The sequence below is a fragment of the Malus domestica genome, chromosome 08 (genome assembly GCF_042453785.1).
Source record: "Malus domestica chromosome 08, GDT2T_hap1".
In the NCBI taxonomy this organism is placed as follows: Eukaryota; Viridiplantae; Streptophyta; class Magnoliopsida; order Rosales; family Rosaceae; genus Malus; species Malus domestica.
The window spans coordinates 22043864-22059872 of NC_091668.1; the positions used below are offsets into that span (position 1 = coordinate 22043864).

The 16009-nt window shown below is 42.0% G+C and overlaps 1 protein-coding gene across 1 annotated transcript; it reads right to left on the reverse strand.

Moving 5' to 3' along the window:
- Positions 1–486: 486 nt before the first annotated feature.
- On the reverse strand, positions 487–819 carry LOC139198103 (olee1-like protein). Its single transcript, XM_070826365.1, has one exon. It carries the CDS (start codon positions 817–819, stop codon positions 487–489), a length of 333 nt encoding a protein of 110 aa, XP_070682466.1.
- Positions 820–16009: the final 15190 nt, after the last annotated feature.

Consider the following 16009-nt stretch of genomic DNA (forward strand, 5'->3'; position numbering starts at 1 on the left):
CTGCCGAATAATTTTGGAGTACTGGGCGTACTTTTGATCACCTGTTTTTTTTTTGGCATGTTGCCTTCTTTATTTATTTATGATTACACTCTGGTGGGTTTATACAGATGTTTGCAAAAGATAAGAAAAGTAAATCACATTATTCAAAAAAGCTGCTGCAGAATATGGGTATAGTAGATGGTTGGATAGTGGGATAGCATCTGCACAATTGAAAGAAATTTGAGCTTCTGCTTTTGCTTTTTACTTTCTCTTTTCCATCGCACCTCTGTCTCTGTCTCTGTCTCTGCGCTGCTATCATACATGTGCACCTAATTAATCATTAATACCTACTTTGCAGTTTGTCCCCTACCCACTTAAGGTCCTACCCAGTCAAATCCCAATCTTTTAGATTTTATTCTCTTCTCTTCATTGTTGACCATCACCAAGCTCACGCTTTCTGGCACCAACCTCACCAGCTCGATCCCGAAATAGATTTCCACCCTTAGTTCATTCTCCTTCCAGAGAGAAACTAAAACAGTAGTAGCTTGTATCTGCATCACAGAACTGGTCCAAATGGTCATTTGCAACATGGATCTTATAGCAACCTGCTGAGTCGGTTGTCCTTTCTTTGGTGTACACGAGTGCCATGCTGTTTTTGTCTATGCATTCCAGTTTAACCTTGGCACCGGCAATGTAGGTGATGGCTTTGGTCTCGTACCTAGCACGGCAAGTGTCGCAGTAGACCTTCCCCTCTACCGTGAACGGGGTCTTCATGGGACGCGTGGCGGCAGCCAGAGCTGGCAGCACGCACAGAGTAATTAGCAGAACCAATTTCGCCATTGAAGCCCTTTTTCAATCTTTTCACTTCGTTCTACCAAAGATATTTGAGAGAGAAGAAGATTGAAGAAACGAAATGCTGAGAAGCGAGATATATGAAGAGAAAGAGAGAGAGAGATCAGCGAGATGGATATGACCGCCGAGATCTGCCTCTCAAGCTCGATCTTGCACATGCTCGATGCTTTGACGAATATCGCAGATCTGTAGAAGTAAAAAATGAGGTAGGAAAACAAGAAGAGCATAATGGTGAAGTTGGTCAGCTTGGCCATGGATTCAACGGCTAAGAAGCATGGGGCTCCATTTTTTGATGCAGATTTAGTTTGTAACAGTGACGTTTTTGTTATGATTTAACTCCCAAGATCGATTCGAGGAAAGCAACGGCTGCTTTGTGGGCGTCGGGAGTGGAGCTCCAGTCGAGAGCTACGGTAATGGCTTGGGTGACGCTACTAGCCGCTGTGTTGCTGTTACTGCTCTCTTCCATTGCTTTTGCCTTCTGGTTTCTATGGTATTAGCCCCCAAGAATTTTTCTTGGTTTCTGTAGAGAGAGAGTAAGATGACGATCGTGGATTTTTCTGCAACCGAAAGAAAGAACCCACTGTGTGTGTGGAGAATAGAGAGGGATGAGAGAGAGCAGCGAGATGGATCTGGGTATCTTTGGATTTTCAGGTAATCATTTAAGCTTATTTAGTTGAAATGGAGGATGAATAATTGAACCAGAAAGGAGTGGGAGGAAGAATGTATGGGTTTTGCAGTGACTGTGTAGGTATTTGGTTCTTAGGTTTCTGCAGATTCACGGTGGTGAGATGAAACAATGAAAGAGAACCGACATAGCTTTTCGTGTTGATACCCACAGACGGCGGCAAATGTTGATGCACAAAATCGGAGGGCTCTTGAAACAACATAAATCCGACCGTGAATTTGCAGGAAAGTAAAAATACAAGATGTATCGTGGTTCACCCCAATGTTTGGGCTACGTTCACACTGATGTTGATTGTATTTCTCTCTAACTGTATGTATGGATTACAAGGGTGAGGGGGAGTCCTCTAGAGAAAGAGAGAATTTGAGAGTGTTTATCTGTTTGTGAGAGGATTGTGAGGGTGAGAGACCCGAATTGTGAGGGTGAGGATGCCCTTTTAAAGACTAAGGGCTCCTCCCCTTTTTACATATTTGCCCCTTCATTTATTACATAATTACATTTGAGTCCCCCGAGTATTTATACGAGATCTAAATACGGAGGCCCTAAGTATGGTACAAACACAGTCAAACTAATGGTTTGATTAATGGACATATGAATTTGAATAAAATAATAAGTGATGTATGAGATTGAAATGTTTTTAAAATGTTGTATACGATTGTAATTGACCTCAAACTTAAGGGTTACGCTTAAAACTAATTAGAAATTCAATTAAAAGAATTAAAAAGATATTTGAACAATTAAAAAATAAAAAAAAATCCAAAAACCTAAAACTTCATTTCCCCTGAAAATTCTCAGACCTCTTCCTCTACTACCTAATGCCATCTCCAACCGAAGCGGCTATGATTAGCCGCCATTCAAATTATAATTGTGCAAGAAATTATATTTAATGAACAGTGTCATGCCATATTTGTATATCATCTCCAACCGAAGGGGCTAACTTTTTAGCCCCCTGAATAATTTATTATTTGAAGTTTGTTCTTTAATTTTGTTAATGCAAAAAATTAGCGAGAATTGGAACAATGTAAAGTGTCAATTTTGTGACCTTCGCTCGGTTGCTCCGATCACCTAGTGAGGATAATATGTAAAGATATAGAGATAGGGAAGCAAACACAAAATGTATGTGGTTCACCCTAAGTTTGGCTACATCCACGAAGTAGAGGAGTTCTGTTTAATAGTGAAGGGTTTACACAAATACATAGGTTCAAGCATAATAATTGTGGATGCAAATTTTCGCCTTCTTCTTCTTGGACAAAATTGCACCTACAAAACAATTAACACCTTAGGTCAAGGCCAAGAGCCATACGCGCCGACGACGAATGGGGGGTTTTGGTCGAAGAACCTCTGATGCTAAAGTTAGAATTTGAGGAAAGTGTTTAGAGAAATTTGGAGGTTACATTGTAGGGAGGATTTGATGAGGATGGATGAAATAGGTTTTGAATAAATACCTATTTTGATCACTTTTGACCTTGATTGAGTTGTGATTGTCTGCTGCTTGCGCGTGGGAGTTCTAGTGCTCCTTGAGGGTAATTTTGTCTTTTTAACTCAAGAATCCACATGTTGCTTCCATATTTTTCTAGATTATTTTTTTGCTCCACAAATGCCCCCACACCTGTTGGGCTACTCATAGGAAAGGGCAGTAGACATAGAGATCTTCTTGCTTTAGGAAACATATGATTGTTTCCTATTTTGATGTAGATTCCCTCTTTAATTGGAAATTAGATCCTTCTAGGAAAGGGAAATAAATTTCTCTCAAAGTCTATTTAAGTCTACCTTAAGTAGATTATTAAATCAACTTTGGAGAGCAATTTATTCTACCCTACACAAGAGAGAAGGCTAGAGGATATTTGTTCCCATTCCTTAACAATCTTCTACATCTTGCCCGTGCAAAGGATTGTCTTTCATTGCTTGTTTGGTCTTCTCGCCGCTTCAAGGTAAGAAAATATTAATTTTCCTTTTCATCGTAATTTTTGGGAGCCTCGGGGCTTGAAATTTGGCTCGACCGGGGTTAAGAATGCACAAGAAAGTGGCTAAAAAGGCAACATCACAGTTGATGCTGTGGGGTGGCTCCATAGGTTTGGCGCGGTAGTGGCTTAGCTCAGGCCAAAGGCTATCGGCGTAGGCTAGCGCGTGGCTGGCTAGAGCTTGGGCATTGCAGCCTGATGTCCATTTTTTTTTGTAATATTTTTGTTATACTGGGCTCAGGCCCATGTATGAGAAGAGAGAGGGAAAGTAATGGGCCACTGGGCTTGGCCCGCTTGATTGGACCGAAGGCTGCTTTATTATTTTTTTTTCAAGACTAGGCTTGGGCCCATGCTTGGGGGAGAATAGAGAGTGGCCGAGGGCCATGATTCAACTGTGGGGCCTTTTGCGCCGTACCCTTTTTCTTTTTTTTTGTAGTGGTCTAACGTATTTTCCTTGCGTCGTTGTAGAATTTCTTTGAGCATGTCTTCCTCGAGCCACAAGAATGACAATGGTGCGCCGCCATTGTATCGTCAGGGTGGGTCTTTGAGCAAGGTGGGCAACTTCAAAATTAACTCCGATCATTTGTTTAGAGACTTCCTTAAGGCATATAGGCATGCCATTACGTCAGGGGTGCGTGTGAGACGCATTAAGGAAAGTAATAGCTGTGAGCCATGTAGTAGGGATCAGAGAGCCATCAAGTTCCATCCTTATTACTTCGTATTGGGATTTACTTTTCCCATGCCGCGCTTCTTCTAAGAGGTGCTCTGGTCCATGAAGTGTGTCCATACCTAATGGTCTCCCAATGCGGTTCGCGTGATGGTGGGATTTTCACAATCTAAGCCAATTCTTTGACTTGGATTTGATTGTCAACGAATTTTGGTATTTCTTTGACTTTGACCACATTGAAGGAGTTTGGCAGCTGCGATCTCACCTTAGGCTTTTTGACCACTCAAGTAAAGGAGACCATGACTAGGGCAAGGACACTTTGAAGATAAACGGAAAATGGGGGTTTGATTCTTTCCTTGAGCTGCGTGTTCCAACGGTCTTCATTCCTGGTAAGTAAACTTGCTTAGTCCTTCAGCTGCTTTGTACTTTTACTAGGTTGCTTTCCGATTTACTAATCGCATTCCTTTATTCTTGCAGATTCGAAATTCGGCTCGACTCTTAAAACTTCTCCAAATATGAAAAACGTACATATTGCCCTCGGTATCCTTTCCGAGTATCGTGAGTGGCGTTGGCTACTTATTTCTTTTCGTCAGGAGAAAGATAGGCTACCCCTGAGGGAAGAGATAAAGCGAATCAAGGATGAGGCATTAGCTCACTCGATCACCATTGTGAAGCTTGCTTTGTATGAAGGTGGGAAAAAGATACATTACTTGCCTGCTAAAGAGATGCCAGTTGAGAAAAAGCCAAAAACTTCTTCCGCTGCTCGCGAAGGTTTGCTAGCTGCTCCTAAGCTCGTGATTGACTTGACTTCCTCAAAGGGCGAGAAAGATGAGGCTGCTAGATTTGTGTCAGTGACGTCTGCCATTCAGAAGGCAACTAGTTCGATTACTGACAGGATTACTCAGCATAGGAGTTTCAACATGCCCCCAATGCCGAAATTCATACCCAAATGTCCATCTGGGGCTAAGTCTGGTTCACCTTCGGAGAGACTTCCTACTATGAAGAGCGACAAGGTGCCTTTGCCTGCTAAAGTGGCCCCAAAACCCATTCTCTCTGCTGCTGATATTGATTTGTCTACTAAGAAGAATGAGAAGGCTTATATGGGCAGTTGTGAGAAATCCACAAAGTCTGCTTCGGGGAAAATTACTGATATTTGTGCACTCTTGAAACAAGATCTGCTTGAAGACATGGATGTGTGTGCAAAGTTTATTGATGGCATCAAATGGGTTATTGGCCCAAGTTCCTTTGTGAAACACATGACTGTGTATATGAGGACTGGTCTGCTGGCTATGATGCAGAAGACAGTGATTGTAGCAGCTGAGTCTATGCTCCTTGATCAAGAGGACACAAGGTTACCAAGGAGGTGGCAATAACTGTGGCCGTTTTGAAGGTCAAAAGGTTGAAATCTAAGCTTACCTTTTTGAAGGGGTCTAATATCTCTACAGCTTAAGACCACTCGCCAGGAGATCGTGGATTTGAAGACTAGGCTTGAAGTGATCCAAGTAAAGTATGAAAGTGCAGAGAAGGAGATCGGGTGTTACATACATCAGATTCAAGACCTTGAGCGTGTCATCTCTGAGTTTTGCTCTACTACTTACGCAAAGGATGAAGAACTGATCACTACTTATAACCAAGTGATTCACTTTAAGAAGGCTGTTGATAGGCTTGAACCTCAAGTGTTGGAACTCCAAGGTACTTTGAAGATCAATGACAATCTGAGGAAGGAAGTAGAAGAGTTGCAGCATGTCCGTGTTGGTCTGCTCGAGGAGAATAAACAGTTAAAAAGTGAGAAAGCTGGGTTCGAGGCTTCACTTACTCAGAGTCAAGCCGATTTCTACAAGCTAGGTTATGTAAACCATCTCTTTGGGCGGCCGTCTGACTTTGAGTTTGCGGGTCAAGACTTCCAAACCTTCACCATTTCTCTAGAAGATTTGCTAACTTTTGCTTTCAAGGTTTCTATTAGCGAAGTAGTTGGAAAAGTTGATGCCTAAGCTGGAGCAGCCGGGGGTGAAACGCCGGATGCTTCCGCTGCTGAAAGTGTCGCGACTACTAAAGGTGTGGCAACCAAGTAGCCATGAAGTATCCAAATTGCTGAAGAGTAGTCTTCTAGGTAGTCTTTAGGATTTTCTTTGCTTTCCTTGTTGTTTTTTTGTTTTGCTTGAACTCCTTCGGCCTTTGCTAATTGTTTATCAATTTTGCTAGAAAATTTAATAAACTTGTTTCCTTTGCTTTTCTCCATCTTCGCTTCTTTTGTTCATGCCCTAACCTTTAGACTCTATAGGCCAGTGGCAGGCGTGCTACTTTTCTATAAGTAGAAAGGCCTGCGTAGCCTATGCAGTCATAGGTGTTGGTGTAGAACTTTGCAAAGTTGTTATCCATAGGGTCAGCAGCTGGATGCCTTACTTACAAAAGAAGACTAGTCCACGCGACCATTAGGCTGTTAACCTTGGCTTTTTCCAATTTCGTAGGTTGTGTAACGAGTATCGTAACACTTTAGGACTTGGTGTAGGTCATTCCACGCTTTGGCAAAAAGGAAGCCCATTAACTGCATAACATGTCGGCAGTAGATGAAGCTTCATATATGCGCGTTAACTTGTTTAACGTCTCATAAAAGGGTGCGGTTATATAAGTTCAGCGGGGCTTACTGCTCGAAGGGCAAGTCGTAGGCAGTCTTCCAGAAACCGTAGGTTACCTTAATGCACTCGATAACAACTTTAGGGTTTCAGGGTAACTATCCATAGAGCGTACTGCGTAATGTGCCCCTTCCGTCTCTAGGGCCCAGTTCTCCGTGGATTAGGCCAAGAGACCCAAATTCCTAAGCCTTGAAAAAGTCTAGTGTGGCTACTTCTAGGAATCCCAGGCCAAGCCATTTTACATTTAGATATACTAGGGCAACCCGGTTCATCCACGTTTGGATATTTTAAGTGTTGAGTTATCCTCCTATTTTGGAGAGCTGTCCCATGTAGGTGTAGGGGAATTGGTTACCCTCTCGCACTGGAGAGCATAGTTGGTCCCTTGAGGGGTGCAATTCCTGCAATGAGTCCTAAGAAAGACACGATTTTCGTTTAAAGTGCAAGAGTGATTAGTTGTTGTAGCCATGTAGTTGAGCCAAGTTGTAAGTTACTTTTGAATTCCTCATTGAAAAATGAGGGAAACAAACGAAAACTTAGCTGTAAAGTAGAGATTGCAGAAAAATTGGATAATCTTCGACTCGCGAAGTGGTGCCCGTTGTGATGCTTGAGTTCTTCGGGCTTTGATGTAGTGAGAGGTTACACATGGTACTTCCTTAGATTGTAAGGGTTCCACTACTTTTTGAACTCTTTGTCTTTCATGGTGGCGAGGATGTAATTACCCTTGCCACTTACTCTGCTGATCTTGTACGGACCTTCCTCGATAGGATCCATCTTTTTGGTGCCCTTTCTGTAGGCAATGATGAAAGCTTTTCTTAGGACTAGATCTCCGAGTTAGAATTGGCGGATCTTGGCCTTTTTGTTGTAGCTGGAGATGAGCTGCTACTGGTAGGATGTGATGCGGGTGATGGTCTGCTTACACTTTTCCTCTACCAGATCTAAGCTTGTGGCCATTTCCTTATTGTTATGCTCAATACTTGGTAGTAGAATGTTGATACTTGGCATGATAACATTGGGATGAATGATTGCTTCTGAGCCGAATGCCAAAAAGAAAGGAGTCTCACCGGTTGCTCGTCTTTTGGTGGTGCGATATGCCCATAGACATCTGGGAAGTTCGTTTGGCCATCTTCCTTTCTTTTCGATGAACAATTTCTTAAGGCAGTCAAGGATCGTCTTGTTGGATGCTTCAGCCTGCCCATTGCCTTGAGGATATCTCGGCATGGACATGTGCTGCTTAATGCCATACTTTTGGAAAATCTTCGTTGTGACAACCTGTCCCTAGTTTTACAATTTTATAAATTTTAATAGCGTGAATTTATGAAAATGCCCTAGAGGTGAAGGTATTGACTTTCATTGACCAACGTATAGTGAGACGTTAGAAATATTCTATTTAGCGTACTTTCGAAGTACTCGACCATACGAATGCGTAGGCACAAGCAAAATCAAAATCAGACTTACAACGGAGGTTTTACGGAACTACGAAAATTGAGGGTGTTTTATATAATTTGAAATTTTGGGTAATTTACTACTTTAATATTTTTTGACAAGACACTGTAAGGCCCACAACCCACACAAACTCACCTCTCCCTTCTTGCTCTGGGTCATCTTCTCCTCCAAACTTGGACCCTCTCCCTCTCCCGGCTTTTTCTCTCTAATTTTTCTCCCTGCAAATGCAGAAAAGTGATGAACACCTTACTCTGCCAACTCCGGCGTCGAGTTCCATCTTTTTCCATGAACCAACGCCACCATCGTCACCTTCTTCCATGTCTCGAACCCAGACCAAAACCTTAGAACCTTGACAGTGACGAAGGTTACTGTATCATGTTCCTTTGACGAGTCAACGGTTGGTTTTCAACAATCCCAACTAAGGTAAGCTTTGAAATCGACGACAATCATCTTAGATCACTGTTTTGTACATGATTATGGGGTTATTTGAGAGAAATAAACATGTTTTGGTGCAAAAATACCTTAGGGAAATACTCCCTAGTTTCCAACGAAGCTTCGACACTATGCAAGCTATTTCCGACCATTTCCGATCATGACTCAACCCCAGATTGGTACATTTCGATTCCCTAACTTTTGAGCTTTACTTGGGTTTTTGAATTTTTGATTTTGGTTGAGAAATGAGCATAATATAGCCTTTTGAAATTTCTCGGCCAAATCCAACCCTTTGGCCGACGAAAAATACGTCACGATGACCCAAATCCAACCCTTTGGGTTGAGCTTTCAAGCCCAAAGCCCTTTAGCCTAAACCCAGGGCCTTCAGCTCAATGAGCTTAACCCATTTTCCCTTGGGCCAGAGAAGAAAAAAAAAAAAAAGGGCCTATGCCCAAACCCGACCCAAAACCTTAGGACCAGGCGGGCCCATTTCTGAATTAGGCTCAGAATATTCTTTGGAATATCCTTGGAATATTCCTTATGTTGTCTTTTTTGAAATTTCTCGAAAACCTTTGGAATATTCCTTTGCAGGCTACGGTAAGTATTTTTATACTATACGTAGTAAGCATATCTTGGAAACTATACATGTTTTACGGCAAGGGGTTATAACGTTTTCAAATGTTTTTATTAAAACTTTATTTTTAGGCCCACTCATCCTTGTTTTGCACCCCCTCCAGGTTCTAGTAGCAAATCTTTCATACCAACGAGGATTATTGGCAAATCTTGGTGTAGACGATTACCTTTAATGGTATAATTCTCACCATATTTTACTGTACTGTACTTATGCTCTGTCATCATGCGTGAAATAGGTTCATTCCCGCTCATAGCGCACTCTTTAAATTAGGCACTTTTAGGTTTAAATTTATTCACATATTCCACTACACTACACTTTATGGCTTTGTCACCATCCAGGTGTCGGCCAGCACAGCTCGATCCGAAGTCTAAGTGGGCAATTCGAGCCCAGGTGTGTCATTTGCCAAATCTTTGCCTACGAATTGTGGGACGTTGTCAGTGACGATGGATTGAGGGATGCTAAATCAGTAAATTATATTCCTCTATATAAAACCCTCTATGTTCGTCTGAGTCATGGTTGTCATGGGCTTTGCTTCTACCCATTTCGTGAAGTAATATGTTTCCATGATCATCATGCCCCTGCCCCTAGTAGCGGGCGACATTGGCCCTACCAGGTCAATTGCCCACTACATGAACGGACAAAGACTCATTTACGAGTGTAGTTCGGTGGTAGGCAATGTTGGTACCGGCTTGTAGCGTTGGCAGTGATCGCACTTTTATACTCACCTCTTAGCATTTAGTGCATGGTAGGCCAGTAGTAGCCCACGTTAAAAACCTTATGTGCTTCAGACGAGAATGCCATTCCACATGTAGTAGTGCACTGCCTTTATTTGGAGCTTTCTAGACTCCAACTTTTCTGTGGGGAGCGTGCTATTGAGCAGGTAGTCTATAATAGAACTTTGCCAATTAGGAGTTGCACTAACCTGTGACACTTCGGCTACCAGCTCCGCCTCTATGCTTGGCTTGTCTACCAAAATAGAGCGTTTGAGTTGGTGGTCGAGGGCGGAGCCTAAGCCGGCTAGCATGTCCGCATGGGCATTGTCTGTTCGTGAAAGTTGAGTGAGGGTATAAGCCTGAAATGCCTCAAATTGCTTGTGTACCTTCTCTAGGTATTGCACCATCCTTGGATGTTTTGCCATGTGCTCCCCAGTAGTATGGCTGGTGATTAGCTAGGAATCGGAATGAATTGCAAGCTTTTTCACCACCAAGTCTTATGCCATTCGGAGGCCTTCTAGTACGGCTTTGTACTTCGCTTCGTTGTTAGATGCTTTGAATCCTACAGTGATTGCCTGCTCGAGAACCCTCTCCTTGCATTTGGTTCACGGATAGACATTGGAAGTTGGCAGCTACATTTAAAATCATTGGTAATGTTATGAAAAGACTGAAATAAAAAAAAAGTATATTTTTTATTTTGAAAGACAAAGTCATATGAATTATGATGAAGAAATATATTTCCATGAACGTATTCTTGGTCTACCTCATTAAGATAGGATCCATTGAATGTTACCAGAGGATCATGCTCTTTGTGGTATTCATGTTAATAGCTAAAAATAATTAATAATCTGGTTAAATTTGTGGGCAAAAATTCATATCCTTTCTTACAGCTGGAGAATTTATGATAAAATTTCACCTCATGTCTCTTGGACAAATCAATGTCAGTTCCAACCAAGGACAGAACAAAGATAGGTTTACATGTGCTAGACTAGAGCCAACGTGAAAATTAGGAACAAATTGGACAAAGTAAGGTGACAAGGACCACGCCTGCTCCCGAGACTTTGTAGTTAGATGCACCTTGGACATGTAAATGCCAAAAGTCTCCATCGGGTGGAGCAGGCATGACTAAAGTGCGCTCGGCTGCTTCCAAAGAGTCATTGGGCCTCTCTGTTGCATCGCCTAGGTTAGGCGTGAATTCCGCTATGAAGTCTGCTAAGGTTTGGGCTTTTATCGTCGTACGGGGTCGAAAAATTAAACCATATTGGCCAAGTTCCAATGCCCATTTCATCACTTGTTGAGAAGCGTCTAAACCATGCAAGATTGATCGTAGAGGATATTGAGTCATGACGATGACCGTGTGAGCTTGAAAGTATGGTTTGAGCTTCCGAGCTGCAACAACTAGCACCAAAATTAATTTCTCGATCTTTGGATATCTAGTTTTTGCATCGAGAAGAGCTTTAGAAGTGTAGAATACTGGTAGTTGGGCCCCCAGCTCTTCTCGTATGAGGGCAGAGCTCACTGCTACTTCGAAGACTGCCAAGTAGATGTATAAGTGTTCCGCTACTTCTGACTTGGACAATAATGGAGGTGATGTGAGATACTTCTTCAGGTATTGGAAAGCTTTTTCACACTCTTCATCATATTTGTCTCGTTGTGACCTTTTGATAGCCTTAACAAAGGGTTTGCATCGGTCGGTGGACCGCGATAGAAACCGGTTAAGGGCGGCTGCTTGTCCGGCCAAGCTTTGGATCTCCTTCAAGGTAGTTGGAGATTTCATCTCTAGGATCACTCAAATTTTCTTGGGATGTGCTTCGATTCCTCAAATTTGCTAAGGATATTGAAAGTTTCTGCCATGAAGGTCTACGTCAACCATGATGTCGTTGACATAGACCTCCATGGTTACTCCAATTTGCTTCTTGAACATCATGTTTACTAACCTTTGGTAAGTGGCTCCTGCGTTCTTAAGGCCAAAAGGCATGACTTTGTAACAGTAGTTGCCTGGCTCGATCACGAACATAGTTTTCTCCTTGTCGGTGTACATGGCTATTTGGTTGTGGCTGGAGTATTTGTCCAAGAGATTGAGCAACTGGTTCCTAGAAGTTGAATATACTAATAGATCGATTCGGGGAAGTGGATAAGGATCTTTTGGGCATGCTTTCCTGAGGTTGATGTAGTATATGAAAACCATCTATTTGCCTTTCTCTTTCTTCTTTACTAGCACGACATTGGCAAGCCATGCTGAGTATGCTACCTTTTTTACGAATCCAGCCTCAAGTAGCTTGTCAATTTCTGCTTCGATGATTGCCACTCGCTCAGGTGCGAAATGTCTTTGCTTTTGGATCATCGGTTTGGCAGTAGGGTCAACGTGCAACTTGTGGGAAGCTATCTAGGGGTTGATACTGGGCATGTCGGAAGGTGAGCACACAAAGATGGCACGATTTTCCCTAAGGAAAGCCATAAGTTCTTCCTTTCTTTCAATCTCAGATGTGAGCCAATTCTAGTCGTCTTTTTTGGCTACTGGCGATTAAGAATAATGTCACCGGCATCCTCTTAGGGTTTCCATCCTATCTCACTACTGTCGTATTGGTTTGCACACTATCTTCTTGATATGCTTGTTGTAATTTCTATTTGGTAGCTTCATCGTCCCCTTGGACCTCGGTAGCTTCTACGGGGGTAAATGTTTTCTTCTTTGATCCTTTCAATGCTTGCATAGTGCATCATCGAGATGTGGCCTAGCCAGACTTGATTTCTCTTACTCCTCATCTCGAGATGCGAAATTGGATTTTTTAATACCTAACGGAAGCAACGGCAACCAGCTTGATTAGCCAAGGTTTCCCAAGAATCCCATTATAAGGAGATAGGTCGCTTACGATCATGAACATTTATTTTGAGACAACCGGCGGTGTTTTCGTGTCAAGTGTGATGTGGTCGATGGCAGTTGAGGTGTGCTCGTTGAATCCGGTAAGTACCTCTACTCGGCGTATGATTGTGCTTTCTAGACCCATATTCTGAATTTCTAAGAGTTGAAGTAGGTTAACTGCACTTTCGTTGTCAACCATCATTATGTCAACATAGCATAGGCCAGTTAGATAGATACTAGTAGTGTGTCATCGTGTAGAAAGTCAACGCCCTTGGCATCTTGTTGGGTGAAGCCAACAATGGGTCCATGCTAGGTGTCAATTACTTGGACCTGTGAGATTAGTAGAGCTACTAGATCTTCCTCTTTTTTTAGTTGTTGGTGGAGCCCAAGTGTTCCGATTCGGTGAAGATGCCATTGATCCAAAATATCTTGGTTGGTGGCTCTTCGTCGGCGTCTGCGTTCCTTGTAGGCTACGCAACTGGCTTATCCAAGTATCTGTCAACTTTGCCTTCTTTCACTAGTTTTTCTAAGTATTTCATCCAAGTATAGCAGTCGTCAGTTGTGTGACCGGGACCTCGGTGGAATGCTCAGTACTTTTTATGGTCCAACTTGGAACTATCTCTCTTTGATTGCTTCAGCAGCTTGAACCATGGTTCACTATTGATGTCACAGAGGATTTGGCGAATCAGGATCGAGAACTTAGAGTAGTTCTTGGATGCTAGGCCTTCTTTAGTCGCGAGTCGATCCCTACACTTGGCCTCTTGTCTACTTTTATTGTACTGTTTCATGTCCTCCTTCTTTTGAGCCACTATCGACTCTTTTCGAGGCTGCTCAGGTGCCTTGTCTACTCGTTGAGCCTCGTCCCAAAGTGCATGCTTCTCTGCCATAACAAAAGAGTCTGTCAGGGTTAGATCTTCTTTCTTGATCAATTCTCCAAATAGTGGGTGGTCTGCTGGGAGTCCTTTTTGGAAGGCTGCACTTGTTATTGAGTCATCACATCTGACTCTTCACCTTCTCTGCTTTGAACCTCTTCACGTGGTCACGGAACTACTCCTTTGGGTTCTTCTTCACGTTGAACAAGTGGTCAGACTTTTTCTTGATTTAGCGGTAGGATGAGTATTCTGTGGTGAAAGCCAAGGAAATATCATCAAAACTCTAGATAGATCATGGTGGTAAGGTGTGGAACCAACTTACACCTCACCTTGTAAAATGGTGGCGAATATCTTGTGCATAAGAGCATCGTTATTCCGATAAAGGACCTTCATACTTCGGTAGTGCTTCAAGTGACTTTCCTGATCTCCATCTCCTTTGAAAGATGTGAAATGTGGCATGCTAACTTGTGTTGAGGGTCTGCTTGCTCTATCTCATCCGTGAAGGGTGACCTGCTTATAAAGGTTATGTCTCATCTTAGCACTTCATCAGCCACTTTGTTCCATTGTAAATCACGTAATCGCTCATTTAATAACCTCTCTACCTCTTCTTGAATCTGCCTTTGTTGGGGTAGCGGAGCTCTCGGCTGCCCCCGGTCTAGGCTGCTCTTCTATGTGTTTGGCTCGTCTATGCCGCAGCAACAATACATGTGGTTCGTTCCTAGTAAGCGAAGGAATTTTTCGCAGGCTGCTGGTTAAACTTGAGCCAGATTGAATGACTGCTTCTCTCCGTCCTTCATGTTGCCTACTCTGATGTGAGGTGGAAAATCCTCCTTGCAAGCCTAGCTGCGAATGAACATTTCGCCTAGAAGGTTGCTCATGTTGACTATTGGAGTGTGGCCCTAGCACACAAATTTAACCCTCTTTTGACAATTGTAGTACAAGTATAAGTAGGGATCATTCTGGACTGGGGATTATGAAGGCTTGCTAATAACCTCTAAACTGACTCAAAAGCATAAAACTAAACTTAAAAACACTTAACAAGATTCACAAGACTCAAAACAAACTTAAAATACTCAAAACAGCTTAAAACAACCAAATACACTTAAACTAGACACTAGCAATGACTTTGGACGAAAATTGATTTTTACTTGAATCAAAACACAAACTAAAACAGATTTGAAACACTTTGAAACAAGAAACTAAAAGGGGGGTTTTGATTTGGATGAAGTTGTAACAAACAAACAAGTATGAAAAACTAGACAGATTTTAAAATAAATTTGAGAAATAAGATGATGGATGGGATAGCTAGAGGTTTTTTCTCCACACATGACATGTATGCAAATAACTCGATTTCCAGTTACTACTTCATTGAATTATGAATGACAATGCTCCAAATTAACCTTGACATCACTAGTTAACTCTCAGATTTTCCTTGTTTTATTGGATTGGATGACATTATTCGACAACCCAAAACATTCTTTAAAAGTTCCCTACATGACATCATAATAGAGATACAATCAAAGATCATTACGTTTAATGAAAATCATAAGCATTGACAAAGCACTTGCAACTATGACATCATGTCACTCATGCTAGGAATTGAACTTAATGCAATCGTTTATAAGCGACCTTCACTACGTGTGAATATAAGTTTGTAATGATTATGTGAAACTTCCTTATATTCTAGCAACGGATTTATGCATGCCAATTAAGTGTCGACCCTTAATTAACAAATACAAATAAGTTATCAATCAAATAGTTAAGCCAATTGCATTCACGATTCAAGAGTTCATAACTGGAATTTATCAAATTATATTGCACACATAATCATGGCTTTGAAATCACCCCTAGCCAAAAGGGGTTTAGCCACTCATACTTACAACAAAACGAAAGGAAACGAATTTAAACATTAGAAACAAAAGAAAGAAAACACCTAAATGCTCCAACGATCCAAGTTGGACAGCGAGCATGTCCAAGCACTTTCCTTCCCTTCCTTTGCTACAGCACAAGGTGTTGGTGAGTGTTTGAAGGTTTGTTTGTATGGAGCAATGGATGTAAAGATGAATGGATGTGTTTGGATGAAGGTTGTATTGAAATGGGGATCAATGATCAAGCAAAAACTCAACTAAATTTATGTTACACACACTTCCTTTTATAGAGGAAGTGCATGGCAATGGAGGGGAACATGGAGTGGTGTAGCAATTGAGTGCAATGATGCATGAAATCTGAAATGATGAAGGGAACAAGGAATGGTGTAGCAATTGAGTGCAATGATTCAATG